At 41.9% G+C, this 12,742-nt stretch overlaps 1 protein-coding gene across 1 annotated transcript in view; it reads right to left on the bottom strand.

Moving 5' to 3' along the window:
- The window catches only part of GLRX3 (glutaredoxin 3), a 37,116-nt gene extending 26,016 nt beyond the window's left edge, over positions 1–11,100 (bottom strand). Inside the window, exons 1-2 of the mRNA XM_039482548.1 lie at positions 10,913–11,100; positions 2,901–3,009 (exon numbers count right to left, since the gene is read on the bottom strand). Of these exons, the coding sequence (XP_039338482.1) occupies positions 2,901–3,009; positions 10,913–10,977 (174 nt within the window). The 5' untranslated portion in view covers positions 10,978–11,100. The remainder of the gene's footprint in view (positions 1–2,900; positions 3,010–10,912) is intronic.
- Between the last annotated feature and the right edge of the window lie 1,642 nt (positions 11,101–12,742).

Here is a 12,742-nt window from a genome sequence, read left to right as displayed (position 1 = left end):
AACTCCCTCCCAGACCCTGCACCCACATCCATACCCCAACCCCCACCCACACCCTGCACCCCAACCCCTTACCCCAGTCCTGAGCCCACTTCCACACTCCAAACCCCTTGGCCCCAGCCAGAAGTCCCCTCCTGCAACCCATACCCCTCATCCCCAGCCCCACCCTCCACACCCCAGCCACAGCCCTCACCCCTCCCACACCTCAACCCCCTGCCTCAGCTTAGAGCCCCCTCCCGCCCCCTGAACCCCTCATTTCTGACCCCAATCCAGAGCCTAAGGGAAGCCGCGAGCCTTAGCGCCCCTCCACGGGGCTGGAGCTGCGAGCACCATCTCGCCCTGCTGCATGGGGGAGCCCCGAGCCTCCCCACATCACAGGGCTGTGTGTGGCCCATGACTGATTTTTTTTGTGGGTCAATGGCCCAATAGAAAAAAGGTTCCCCACCCCTGCTGTAGGCAATCAAAGAAATGAAGGTTCCAGAGAAGGATCAAGGATTTTCTCTCTCAACATGGGCCTAATCCAAAGCCCATTGAAATCAACAGGAGTCTTCAGTGGACTTTGGATCAGGCCCCTTAAATTTCTCTTGCTCTCAAGTTAATTCTTGTCAGGTTTGATCCTTCACCAAAACAAGCAGTCATTATGCACTCAGTGATGTGAGCATCATCATCAAGTAGACATTCAAAATTTCCTTCTCTCAAACATACTTCTAAAGATTTCGGAAAAATATGCGAAGGGAATGGAACTACAGCTTAACTTTATGAACCATAGCCTAAAGAATAAGCCATGACTGGAATTCTGCCAGGCTATCACACAGAGATTTTTGAGAATGGTTTTTAAATAATCTCCTTTAGGTTCTACCTGCAGTTTTTGATTGAATCATAAGATTGTTTGATGCACACAACAGATCTTTACAGTATCTCCCTCACCTGGTTTATCCTGTATTTGGCCAAGCAGAACCAGACTGTGACCTTTAATTTTGAGTCTTCTATCCCTACTCCAACCACATAGTCAAATCTCCACAAGAATTAACTGAGAAACAAAATCTGTCAATACATTTTTATTTTCTGATCTCCTGCAAATAGCTGAATCATTGTTATATGGTACTGAACTTTTATTCCTTTTTCTTTTGGTGGTTTATTTCCTAGCTTCTTTGATGCTCTTGTTGCACTTTAATGACGTTCATTCACACATAACTTATTTTATAAAACTGAATTTGTTATTGGTCCATCCACCAAATTTCAGACTGTTTTAAGATAGAGAACACCAGTCACACTTTAAACTTTGTTGCTTGGTTAAAATTAAGATTTATTCTGTGGTCATCTTTAGAAAAATTAATATAAACTTGTGTTTAAATACTGCAGCCATAATTTTAATCACATTTAAAAAGGTTGCTCCAGATTTTGAAGAAGGTTTTGAAGAAGTTACACTTGTTATAAACAATGGATTTTAAAACTGATGATGCGACTTACAAGGCAGTCCACAATTAGGAACCCACATTCCTGATTAGGTACTTAAAATTAACTTGGTAGGTTAGCTAAATTGTTATTGAATTATCTGAAGTTCGATTGCTTGGCTATTCTAGAACATGTGACAAAGTTCTATGCTTTTAATTATGAAGCCAAAATATTAAATTAGTACCAGTCAGAGTCCAAACTACTGAGTCAATAGACTTATTCAAATCTGCTTATAGCTTGTTTTCTTTAACAGACTCATCTTACATATTGTAGTCAGGATGTGTTTACAAGACAGGTGTTGTAATTTTATTTTGCAATGTACTGTCCAATGAACCATACCATTAAAATAAATATTCATTAAAGGTGCACAATCAAGTGACAGCTGAGACTTCAAAAAACTTTGGCCTATGATAAACTACAGCAGCACTAGAAAAGCAACAAAAACAATGTATAATATTTTGAAAATTGACATTTTAGGATACTCTAATTAAAATAGCTTTGTAAATTAACACAATTAAAAACAGATCTATCTTTCTGCTTTACAAAAGGAAATGCCAAACTGTTAGATGAGTCATTAAAAACACACAAAACATAAAGGCTGTAAGAAATCAAATTAAAACACACACACGCAGCTGGTTGTTCCATTACTCCCTGCCCTCATAATCACAAAAATGTCTCATTAACAAGAGAAAGTTGTTTTAAAATGAATGGCATGCAGATCTAGTGCATTAATTTTTTTTTCCCCACAGTGATTCTATTCCTGGGATATGCAGATGAACTCACAAAAATATTGCGTCTCATTTACTTACTGCTGTTCAACATGCCATGCTTAGAATGACAACATCATACAGACTTGAATTTATCTTTCTGCAAACCCTTAGTAATGGTTGGAAAAGCAACTAGAGTATCTAAATGAATCCAGAGGAAAATCTATTTGCCTAACCAGCAGTGTCACTGAAACAAATCAAAGCTCTAGCAAATCTTAAAAGAGCAGTATTGTTACCTTAATCTCAGATCCCTGGGATTAAAGAGATCAAGCTATTACACAATTAATTACAGTACTTGCTTGGTGCGTCACTGCAAGTCACATTAAGTACACAGACAAACTTGAAAACCTATTTACTAGGTGAAGTAACATCCTATTAAAGTGCCAATATACTGCATTTTTAAATGCAAGAATATGCAACTAACTTGTTATTTAAACCAGCAATACACCATGAACTTCACCCACAGTTCCATTTATGCAATTTCTGACACTGATTCTTGCTGAAGTTGAACTCATTAGGATTCAAATCAGCACAAAAGATTTGCTTCCACACCACAGAAGTCATCAGAGAAAAAATCTATTTCTGAAGTTTGTTTTATGTAGAAATGGTCCCCTAGCATTTGACTTTAGTTTGCATTACTATCTTTAAAATGGCCTTTACTATCTGGACATGAAGACTTACCTTCACAAATGTAACTTGTGAGTGTTCCTTAGCTAACTCAGTCATGACATCATTCATTTGAATGCACTGAGGAGCCCATGGTGCCCAAAAATGGACAACTACAAGAGACCTATGACAAAACAAAACACAGATAGATATATATTAATAGAAAGAGATGATTTTTTAAAATAATGCTATTTTGATGAAGAATGACTACAAAAAGCATGGTTAGTTATAACGGAACAATGAAATATTACGTGAATTAATATACATTGTAGGATAGAAAGAAGATAGAAAGAGTAGTACTTCGTTGGATACAGAAAAAAGGAAAATAACGGATATAAGATGAACTCATAGTAAATAACTAAGTTATCCACTCTAAGGTCATCACAACTCACAAAAAAACCACATTAAGAGCACAGAAAGCATAGGGATGGGGGGAAAAAAATAAAAAGCATTAAAAGGGAAAAAGTTACAAAGCCTTGCCCAATTTTTAATGTTTTTAGAAGAATGGTGGTTAGAGATGTTTGCTGAAAAACAAATACCACTGGTAAGATATGCAACATAAAAAAGAACGAATAAAATCGCAACCGAGTTACAAGGAGCTTGACATTTTGCTACCAAACCTGATTCTAGCAGAATGCAGCATCACATACAAAGAACGAGCAACAACTGAAGCAGGCAGAAAGACCTTGATTACTCACTAGGGGGTCACACACTTTGTTGCCTCTGTTGGCTGAGCTTATTGCACACACCAGGGGCTCCTTGCATCCCTTCATTACCCCCTACAAGCTCTGTGTGCCACCCGCTGATCCCCCTCTATTTCAGGGACTCATTGCAATCCCCCTTCCCCCGCTCTTCCCATGCCAGGGGCTCTGTGTGCCCTAGCACTCTCCCATATCTCAGCATTCCTCCCCACCATTCTTATTCTCCTTTTCTCTCTCTTTTAGGATGTGTACAATTTAAAACTGTATTACAAGGATAAGCAGAGCTAAGGACTTGTCTACAGAGGGACTCTTATTCCAGAATGAGCATGTCTATACGTGGAGTTAAAAATTATCGTGTTACATCCAAAAAAAGAGAAAATACCATCAAGTGGATGGATTGTCAAACCTTGCAAGCTCAGCCAAAAAGGCACTGGAGGCACTAACGATTACAATGACAAAACATTTGGGTTTAACAAATAATCTGGAAAACACACAACACACTTGGTTGCTTCTGTAAGCCAAGTTCATTGCATCCCTCCCATTCTCCTCCACAAACTCCCCGTGTGCCACCTTCCCACTCTCCCCAATTGCAGAGACTCCCTGCAATGCCCCCCACACATCCCTTCATTCCAGAGGCTCTATGTGCACCCCCTTCCTTTCCCATAACACAGTCCCCTACATTTCCCCCATGCAAAGGGTCCTGTGTGCTCTCCATTCCCTCCTCTCACCAAAGCAGCCTCCCACACTCTTTCTGCATATGCAAGGGGCTCTGTATGTACCCCCATTCCACCCTTTCCATCGTGCCAAGGAATCTCTATGGCTCCCATTTCCCCCACCCCCATACCAGGGCTCCATTCTCCCCCACACCTATTCCTCTCACAACAAGGGTCCCCAATAGGCCTTCCTCACCAGAAGTTCTGTTTGCTCCCATACCAGAATCCCACATTCTCCGCCACATCCATTATAGGGATTCTGAATGCCCTCATACAAGGGGCTCTATGTACTCCCTTCCCCATGCCAGGGTCCCCAGTTCTCCACCCACATGTGTCAAGGCCTCTATGGGACCCACTTCCCTCATTAATATTTCTCTTCTTTCTGTCTGGAAGGCCAGGTCTAATCTAGGGGCCCTTTATCAGTACAGGTATATCACATCAGCAAAGAATTCCTAGCGCAAATGCACCTTTTATTAGCTAAACTGTGCTTTTCCCAGCATAGATTATTCCTGCCCCGCTTCAATTCTCCCTGGGGTGAAATAACCCAAGGTAAAAGAATTAAGTTTAGAGGGGACAACAAATAAGAAGGGAGATGAGGAGTATACAAGATAACGAAAGATGCAAAACGGAACACCCCCCGCCCCCCCAACACAAAGCTACCCTTTGGACTCAAAGCCACCAGACACTGGGCCCAAAAACTTGTAGGTTTAAAAAAAAAAAAGGGCATTTACATGAATAATGAGAACATTCAGAGTTATGTCAGCCAGGAAGTTTAAAAAAAAAGTAATATGTACCCTCATGTTTCAGGGCATAAACTAACTTCTAACTAATTAGAACAAGGAAGAAACTTTGTCTGTGGGCCAGTTATTCAACAGTTGTCCACAACAAGGTTTCTTACACCTTCCCCAAAAACATCCAGTGCAGATCACAGTCAGAGACTGCTCCAGTATGGTTATTCCTATGCTTTACTGTTAGCTTTCTTAAACCATTTTCAGCAGAATAAGTGAATAGTTAAGGAGGATTAATATAGCTGGACAGGACAACTAATCAGGAATATAAATTCCAACTTCTTTAGTGAAGGCTGTGTAATACTACCCAAGATGAAGGACTTCTCCCATAATATGGATTTCTGAGAAATACTACTGACATCAAAGCTGAAAAACATTAAGATGTCTGTGATATATCTGAAATTACAATAAGTTCTTAATACTCTGAACGTATAAAAATCACAAGACATACCAAACATTATGCCATTGAAAGCTGTACAATAATTTATAATGTTGTTTTGTAATAGGCAAAATACTAACTCGTTAAGGAATTTAATATAAAACATTACATTGCAAACCCATACATTATACTCAAAGCTGTTCAATACCCCAACCCTATATTGACCATTATTATTTATATTGCCATAGCGCCTATGAGCTCTAGTCATAGACTATGAGCTAGGGGAAAAAAAAAGACAATGATGTGGAATGACCCCTGAGCCCACATAGGACTCTACTGGAGTCAATGCAGCTCATGCAGTTTCAGCACAGGATCAGGGCCCAAATAATGAGTATAAGTACTAATGCTTAAAGCCAAGGAAAGGTAGGTTTCCTTTCCAACACCTGCTACTCTCGGGTGTATACAAACACTAAGAAGATGAGAAAGCCATAATCACTACTTCCATGACTTTACACCAAAAGCAGAAGCATTACCAAAAAAAAATTAAATACAGGAGTAACTTGACTTCAAGTTTCTGTCCTACCACTATATTAGTTATGGAGCAGCATATAGCATAAAGTGTTCTGATCAATTAAATTATTAGAATTTGTTTTTCCAGAAATTCAATTTACAATGCAGTTGTTCCAGTCTGTATTTGCAACAACAATCCTATGCTTGTTTGGACACCATAAGAAATCCCTGAAACACATGTGGTGGATCTTGATCTGCTAAATTGTAAGGGGAAAATGAAGTCCTTCAATTCAGTGTGAAAAAAATAAATAAAAATCAAAGGGGAAAAAAGATGTATATAGCTAGATACTAAACAATGTATTAAGCCCAAAATGCTATTTAATAATTTGATACACTTTCTTTCCCACTACTGAAGCACAGCAGAGAATTCATTCTTTCCTGAGCTGCCAAGCAGAATTTCCCACATGTCCAATTTAAATTAATCAGTATAGTAGGGGTACATCTTATCAGATGAGTGTCACCTTGTGAGCAGTACAGGAGTAAGAACCACATGGCTGAGTAATTCTAGCCCTTTTGAATGGGACAGTAATTATTTGACAAGATTATCCTTGACCGTGTTATTAATATTGCAATTTGTTTTAATTTAATGTGCACTTAATGAAAATATTGTGAAAACAGAATGCTTACCACTCATATTTTATTTTTGTTTTAAACAGAGTTGCAATTAATCTGCTTTTCAGTTACTAAACTTTTTAGAAAAGCATGAGAGAATGGCAAGATAGAGTAACTCAAAACACTGGGGAAATCAAGAGGGTCAACTGAATCTGGAGTCATCAGTGCACTTTCAGGCAAAGTGCACACTGAACTCAAGGCAGTACATATTTGACTCTACTGTCATCAGCGATAATCAGGAAATCTTTTTTTTTTGGGGGGGGGGGGTATTGTGTTATAACATGTGTGTCCTTCATAACTTCCTTTCCCTTGCTATGGAAAAAAAAGCCTGCAATGAGGGATGCTTTATGGGGATGACCTCCAATATTGTTTTAATATTGGTCTTGTTTTTGTTATTTAGTCTATTTTATATCACACCTGTTACTTTAATTGAGTCCAGAGAAAAATATAGCTATATGTACCATGTATTGTCTACAAAACTTTTCGGGTATTAACTTAAGACCAAATACTGCAGTTACAGCTCCCTCTTAAGTAAAGGAGGGGACTGGAGGCAGTTATGCTTGAGAAAGAACTGCACAACATAAAATATTTGGATTTTGTTCCATATATTCCAGAACCAGTACAGAAAGTGATGACACAATGTTCTCCAAATAGGCAGTTCTAAAGGTGATGGTTCCATCTTCCATTATGACGCTATTTACATTTGGGTTTATCATTGTACTGTGCTACAATGTAAACAATCTTTAAATTATAAATATTCAGTCACTTTCTAACATAGCACAATTTTTTTTCAGCACAGTGTCACCATTTTAACATATCATTTAGTCATAACTAGAATTAACATGAAGATTTATATGACTGCTTAATTCTTGTTATATCATCATACTAATCCACCACCATTTTTGCCACTCTGAAAACAAAGATTTAATTAAAACTTTTCCATAAACATATTATGAAGTTTGTGGTTATTCCATAATAACTTGCCAGTAAATATAAATATGTATAATCAAATAACCATTTAATCAGTTTCATTGGAATATTTATCTTTTCAACCTTTTGTGAAATCAACATTTCCCAAAATGTGTTGTTTTGTTCAATCAGTAACTGTTCAAAAAGTAACTGAATTAGCAGTACAAGGCTATGTCTATACTAGAGACCTTACAGTGGCCCAGGTATACAGCAGTGATGCAGCTGCATCACTGTAAGATCTCCTGTAGTTACTCTATATAATAGTAGTTCTAAAACTTTTGAACTGGTGACCCCTTTCATACAGCAAGCCTTTGAGTGAGACCCCCCCTTAAAAATTAAAAACACTTCTTTTACATTTAACACTATTATAAATGCTGGAGGTGAAGTGGGGTTTGGGGTGGAGATTGACAGCTCACGACCCCCCATGTATTTACCTTGTAACCCACTGAGAGGTCATGACACCCAGTTTGAGAACCCCTGCTCTGTAAGAACTGACAGGTATTTGTTTTATAAAAAAAAAAATTTTTTTAGGCTAGGGAAATGTTTCTATTAATCCTTACATTTTGTCAGAATTCTGCTGTAAAATTCTCTAGCAAATTGTCTGTTTGTTTAGGCTATAAGCTCCACAGAGAGGGGATCGTTGGGTAAACACAAAGGAGATGTATGCTCAGTCCTGCTATGCCTAATGCCTAAGGGGGAGAAAGGGAGGGATGATACCCCATTACATCCAGTACCCCAGTGCCTAAAGCACAGACCAAAATGTAGGAAACAAGTTTAATTTCCCACACCGCCTGATTTGGAGCAAGGATTTGAACATGGGTCTCCCATGTGAGTGCACTAACTACTGAGCTATTGGATCGAAGGTGGACACTGCTTCATCCTTGGCTGTCTTGTATGAAAGTCAAGCATGCTCTGAGCATGTGTCCCAGATTGGGCTCCACAGGTGGGGGGGGTTACCTAATTTTGAATCATACCCAGGCTTTGGCAAAAGCTAGATGGCATCAAGTTTTAGACAGCTTTGCACATTTGCACTAACAAAAATTTAGATGCCTAAGGAATTTAAGCACTTACAGGACTAGGCAACAGCTGAGCAGGGGCCTAAGGATCTAAATTATGGACTCTGGCACCTAATGTGGCAGCTAGGCACATAAGTCCTTTTATGGATCCAGTCCCATGTTTTCTTCTATTTTGTACAGTTCCAGACACACTGCTAGGCATCAATCCTGCAAGCTTATTCACACAGGCTGACTTTTTCTCCACACACAGACAGAGGTCTGCTCATAAAAGGCATCTTCCAGGGTTGTGCTCTTGAAAAAAATCTGTTAATATACATGTAAATATGCTGCCAGAATTGAAGTTGAAAGTGTTCATTGAAAACTCAAGTTTTACAGTTTTCACATAGCGCTGAGATGTAGAAAAAACGTATTTGGGGCTGTGAAACACCAACACAGTTGTATACATTCACACAGTGAACAGGAATCGTACATCCCTATTTTAAGATTAATTTTAAAGATCCATTAACATAACATAGAACTGCAGCACTTTCACATTTCTTGTGTCTTCAATATAAAAATCTCATACAACTGTACAAAAATTAGAACAGCACTAGAAAAATCAAATTTGCCCCAAAGTTTAGATTCTTTAAAAAAATTTTTTAACAGAAACAAAAAGATAGAAATGCTTCTATTTTATTTAAAAAAAAAAAAGCAAACTTGAAATCAGTTGTTTTTAAACACAAGATCATTCCCTTGCAATGTCAGCAGTCCAAACATTTACAGCCCTGCGTGGATACAAAATCTGTATCCGCATCTGATCCACAAAAATGATCTGCAGATGTGGATGCCTACAGCTATAAAGCAGATATCCACTGAATTGCAGGGCTCTACAAACATTGCAGCACTGGGAACATAAAAGTGAAACTGACTTCACTGATTTTCCTTGTCCAGTCTAAGAAAATTACCAAAAAACCCTTCAAAAATAAAAGTGTAAACTGGATTTCTAAATTATTTTAGTGTAGTAATCAAAAAATTAATGTAAGGAAATAAGGTTGAAATATGACTGGAGGTGACACTGTCCTTTAAATAGAATGCAAGCATTATGACCCTTTTACAGATGTGCAAACTAAGGGCTTGTCTACACTTAAAACGCTGAAGTAGCACAACTACACCACTGCAGTACTTCAGTGAAGATGCTACCTACACTGATGGGAGGGATTCTCCTGGTTGCACAGATAATCCAGCTCTTTGAGAGCGGTCTTCACAGGGGGTTAGGTAAATTTTACTGCATCGCTCAGGGGTGTGGATTTTTCATATCCGTGAGCGACACATATATACCAACCTAATTTCCTAGAGTAGGTCAAGCTTTAGGATATGTCTACACTTAAAGCAGTGCAGCTGCCTCACTGTAGCACTTCAGTGTAGATACTACCTACACCAACAGGAGAGGTTCTCACATCAGCATAGATAATCCACCTCTCTGAGAGACAGTAGCTAAGGCTATGTTTACACTAACACTTTTGTCAGTATAATTTGTCGCTCAGAAGTATGAAAAAGCCACCCCTCTGAGCAACATAAGTTACACCAGCAGACACGCCGGTTTGCACAGCACTATGTCAGTGGGAGATGCTTTCCTGTCAGCATAGAGCTGCTACACAGGAGATCTCCTCTAAGGTCTAATGTAGACATGGCCTAGGTCAACAGAAGAATTTTTCTGTCGATCTAGTGCTGTCTACACCAGGGATTAGGACAGTGTTGATTTTTTTCAAACCCCTGAGAGATGTAGCTATACCAATGTAAACTACTAGTGTAAACCAGGCCTAAAAAGCAAAGTGGGATTAAGTGTTTTGCCCAAATTCAGAGCCAGGAAGGGCAAACCAAGTATCCCAGTGCCCAGGCCAATGCATTAGGCTGGGGTGGATGTCCCACAGGGGCAGGGCAAGGAAATGGGGGTGGGGGTGGTAACCAAAGGAGGCAGGGCGGCGGGGGAGGGGGAGATTAATGACGCCCCCCAGGGGAAAAGGCGGCAACAGCGGGCGGTTGGTGGACGCCCTCACCCCCCCCGGGGGCGGTTAGCCCCTCCCCCGCCCCCGCCCAGGGGGAGTCAGTGACCCCGCGGGACCGGGCAGGCCTCACCTGCACAAAGAACGCGCCTCCCCCAGGGAGCAACACCCGCCCCCTCCTCCCCCAGAGCCTGGCTCCGGCTCCCCGGTGACAAAGCCGCTGCCTCCCCAGGACGGGACGGGCCGGGCCCCTGGGGCCTGACGCTACCGCGCGCAGCCGGCGCCAGCCGCACGTACTTGCCCTTCTGCTGCAGCAGCTCCCGGAAGTGCCCGGCGGAGCCCACCTCGGCCAGCGCAGCCATGGCGAGAACGAGCCTGGCGGCGGCGCGGCGGCCAACAGGGGCACGTGCAACCGGTCACCCGAGCGATCCGCCCTCCCTCGGAGCGCACCCTCGCTGCCTCCGCGCGTGCGCGACTCGGCGACCCCGCTCCCTCGGCGCATGCGCGGAGCGTCCGCCCGTTCCCGTAGGGGAGGAAGGCCCGGAGCGCGGCTGTCCCGGGAGGGGGCGGGGCGGTCGGCCGCGGCGCGGGGCTGAGCCGGGCCGGGCCGGGCGAGGAAAGGCGAAGCGGGTGGGGGGAGGGGCGGGTCAGCAGTTTTCTGCCTGGAAAGGTGAAGCTGTTGCATTTTACAACAGGAAAGCGGAGCGCGCGCGGGGTTTGCCCAGCACGAAACGCGCCATCGCCCAGGCTGGGTCCGAGCTGGCGTCTTGGGTCCAGTCTGGGTGCCGCGTTTCAGGCAGGATGTGGACAAACGGGGGAAAGTCCGGAGGAGAGCAACCGAAATGATTGAAGGGCTAGAAAACATGACCTCTAAGGGAAGATTAAAAATAGGGTTTCTTTAAGTTTGGAGAAGAGCAGACCGAGAGGGGACAGGATAACAGTTTTCAGATACGTAAAAGGTTCTTATAAAGAGGCGGGTGAAAAATTGTTCTTAACATTTGAGAATAGAACAAGAAGCAATGGACTTAAATTTCAAGGAAGGTTTAGGTTAGACAGTAGAAAAAAACGTCTTAACTGTCAGGGTGGTTAAACACTGGAACGAATTGCTGAGGAAGGTTGTGGAATCTCCATCATTGGAGGTTTTCTTTAAGAACAGGTTAGATAAACACCAGTCAGGAATGGTCTATTTATTATGTAGTCCTGCCTTGAGGGCAGGGGACTGGAGTAAATTACCTATTGAGGTCCCTTCCAGTCCTACACTTCTACAATCCAGCACCATCCCACTCCCCTCGTCCTCATCTGTCCCGCTCTCGCCAAAACATACATTTCAATGCCCCGCCGAAGAAGTAAGATGTTGTCATTTACAGTTCATACCGGATCCTTATATACAGTGAAATATTCACCTCTCAGATTCCAGATGTTGGGGAATGATTCCTGCTTGAGGTCAGACCTCTCAAATATATGTTAAGAATGAATTGATCCACCAGTCTACATGAAGTTGTGTAGAATATTTCCACTAATGACATTTTAATGCCTCAGGTTTCACAGCTACATTTCTGGATATGTGTGCAAACCTGCAGCACAGAGGCACCAAAATGAGAACTGTATGGACCGTGGAGAAGCAAATGGCAATCACTCTGGAAGCTTGCAATGGCAGATTGTTATTGGTCACTAGACTATCAGTTTGGAGTTGGAAGATCCATAGATTGTCATCCAAGTGCGTAAGACCAAGACACGTCTCCTGCTATGCAGGACTGAAAGTCTTGGCAACGTGCAACAAATAGTGGATAAATTTGCAACAAGGGGCCCCTGGACTGCAGTGCAGTGATAGATAGAACACATACCCCTATTCTGGCACCAGCCCACCTTGCCACTGAGTACATCAGCAGAAAGGGATACTTTCCAAGGTTATGCAAGTGCAATTGTTCACTGGGGACACTTCACTCATATGGAGGTGGGCTACTCAGATGGTGAGTGATGCTTGCATCTTTAAGAAACACAGGACTTTTCAAAAAGCTGCAAGCAGGAACATTCTTCCACAACCAGCAGATTACCACTGGTGATGTTGAAATGCCAATAGTCATTCTGGGGGATGCAGCCCACTCCTTGCTCCCTTGGCTCATGCAG

Source organism: Mauremys reevesii, linkage group 7 (assembly GCF_016161935.1).
Source record: "Mauremys reevesii isolate NIE-2019 linkage group 7, ASM1616193v1, whole genome shotgun sequence".
In the NCBI taxonomy this organism is placed as follows: domain Eukaryota; kingdom Metazoa; phylum Chordata; order Testudines; family Geoemydidae; genus Mauremys; species Mauremys reevesii.
The sequence above is the reverse complement of the archived record's forward strand: the minus strand, read 5'-3'. Positions and strand labels throughout refer to the sequence as shown.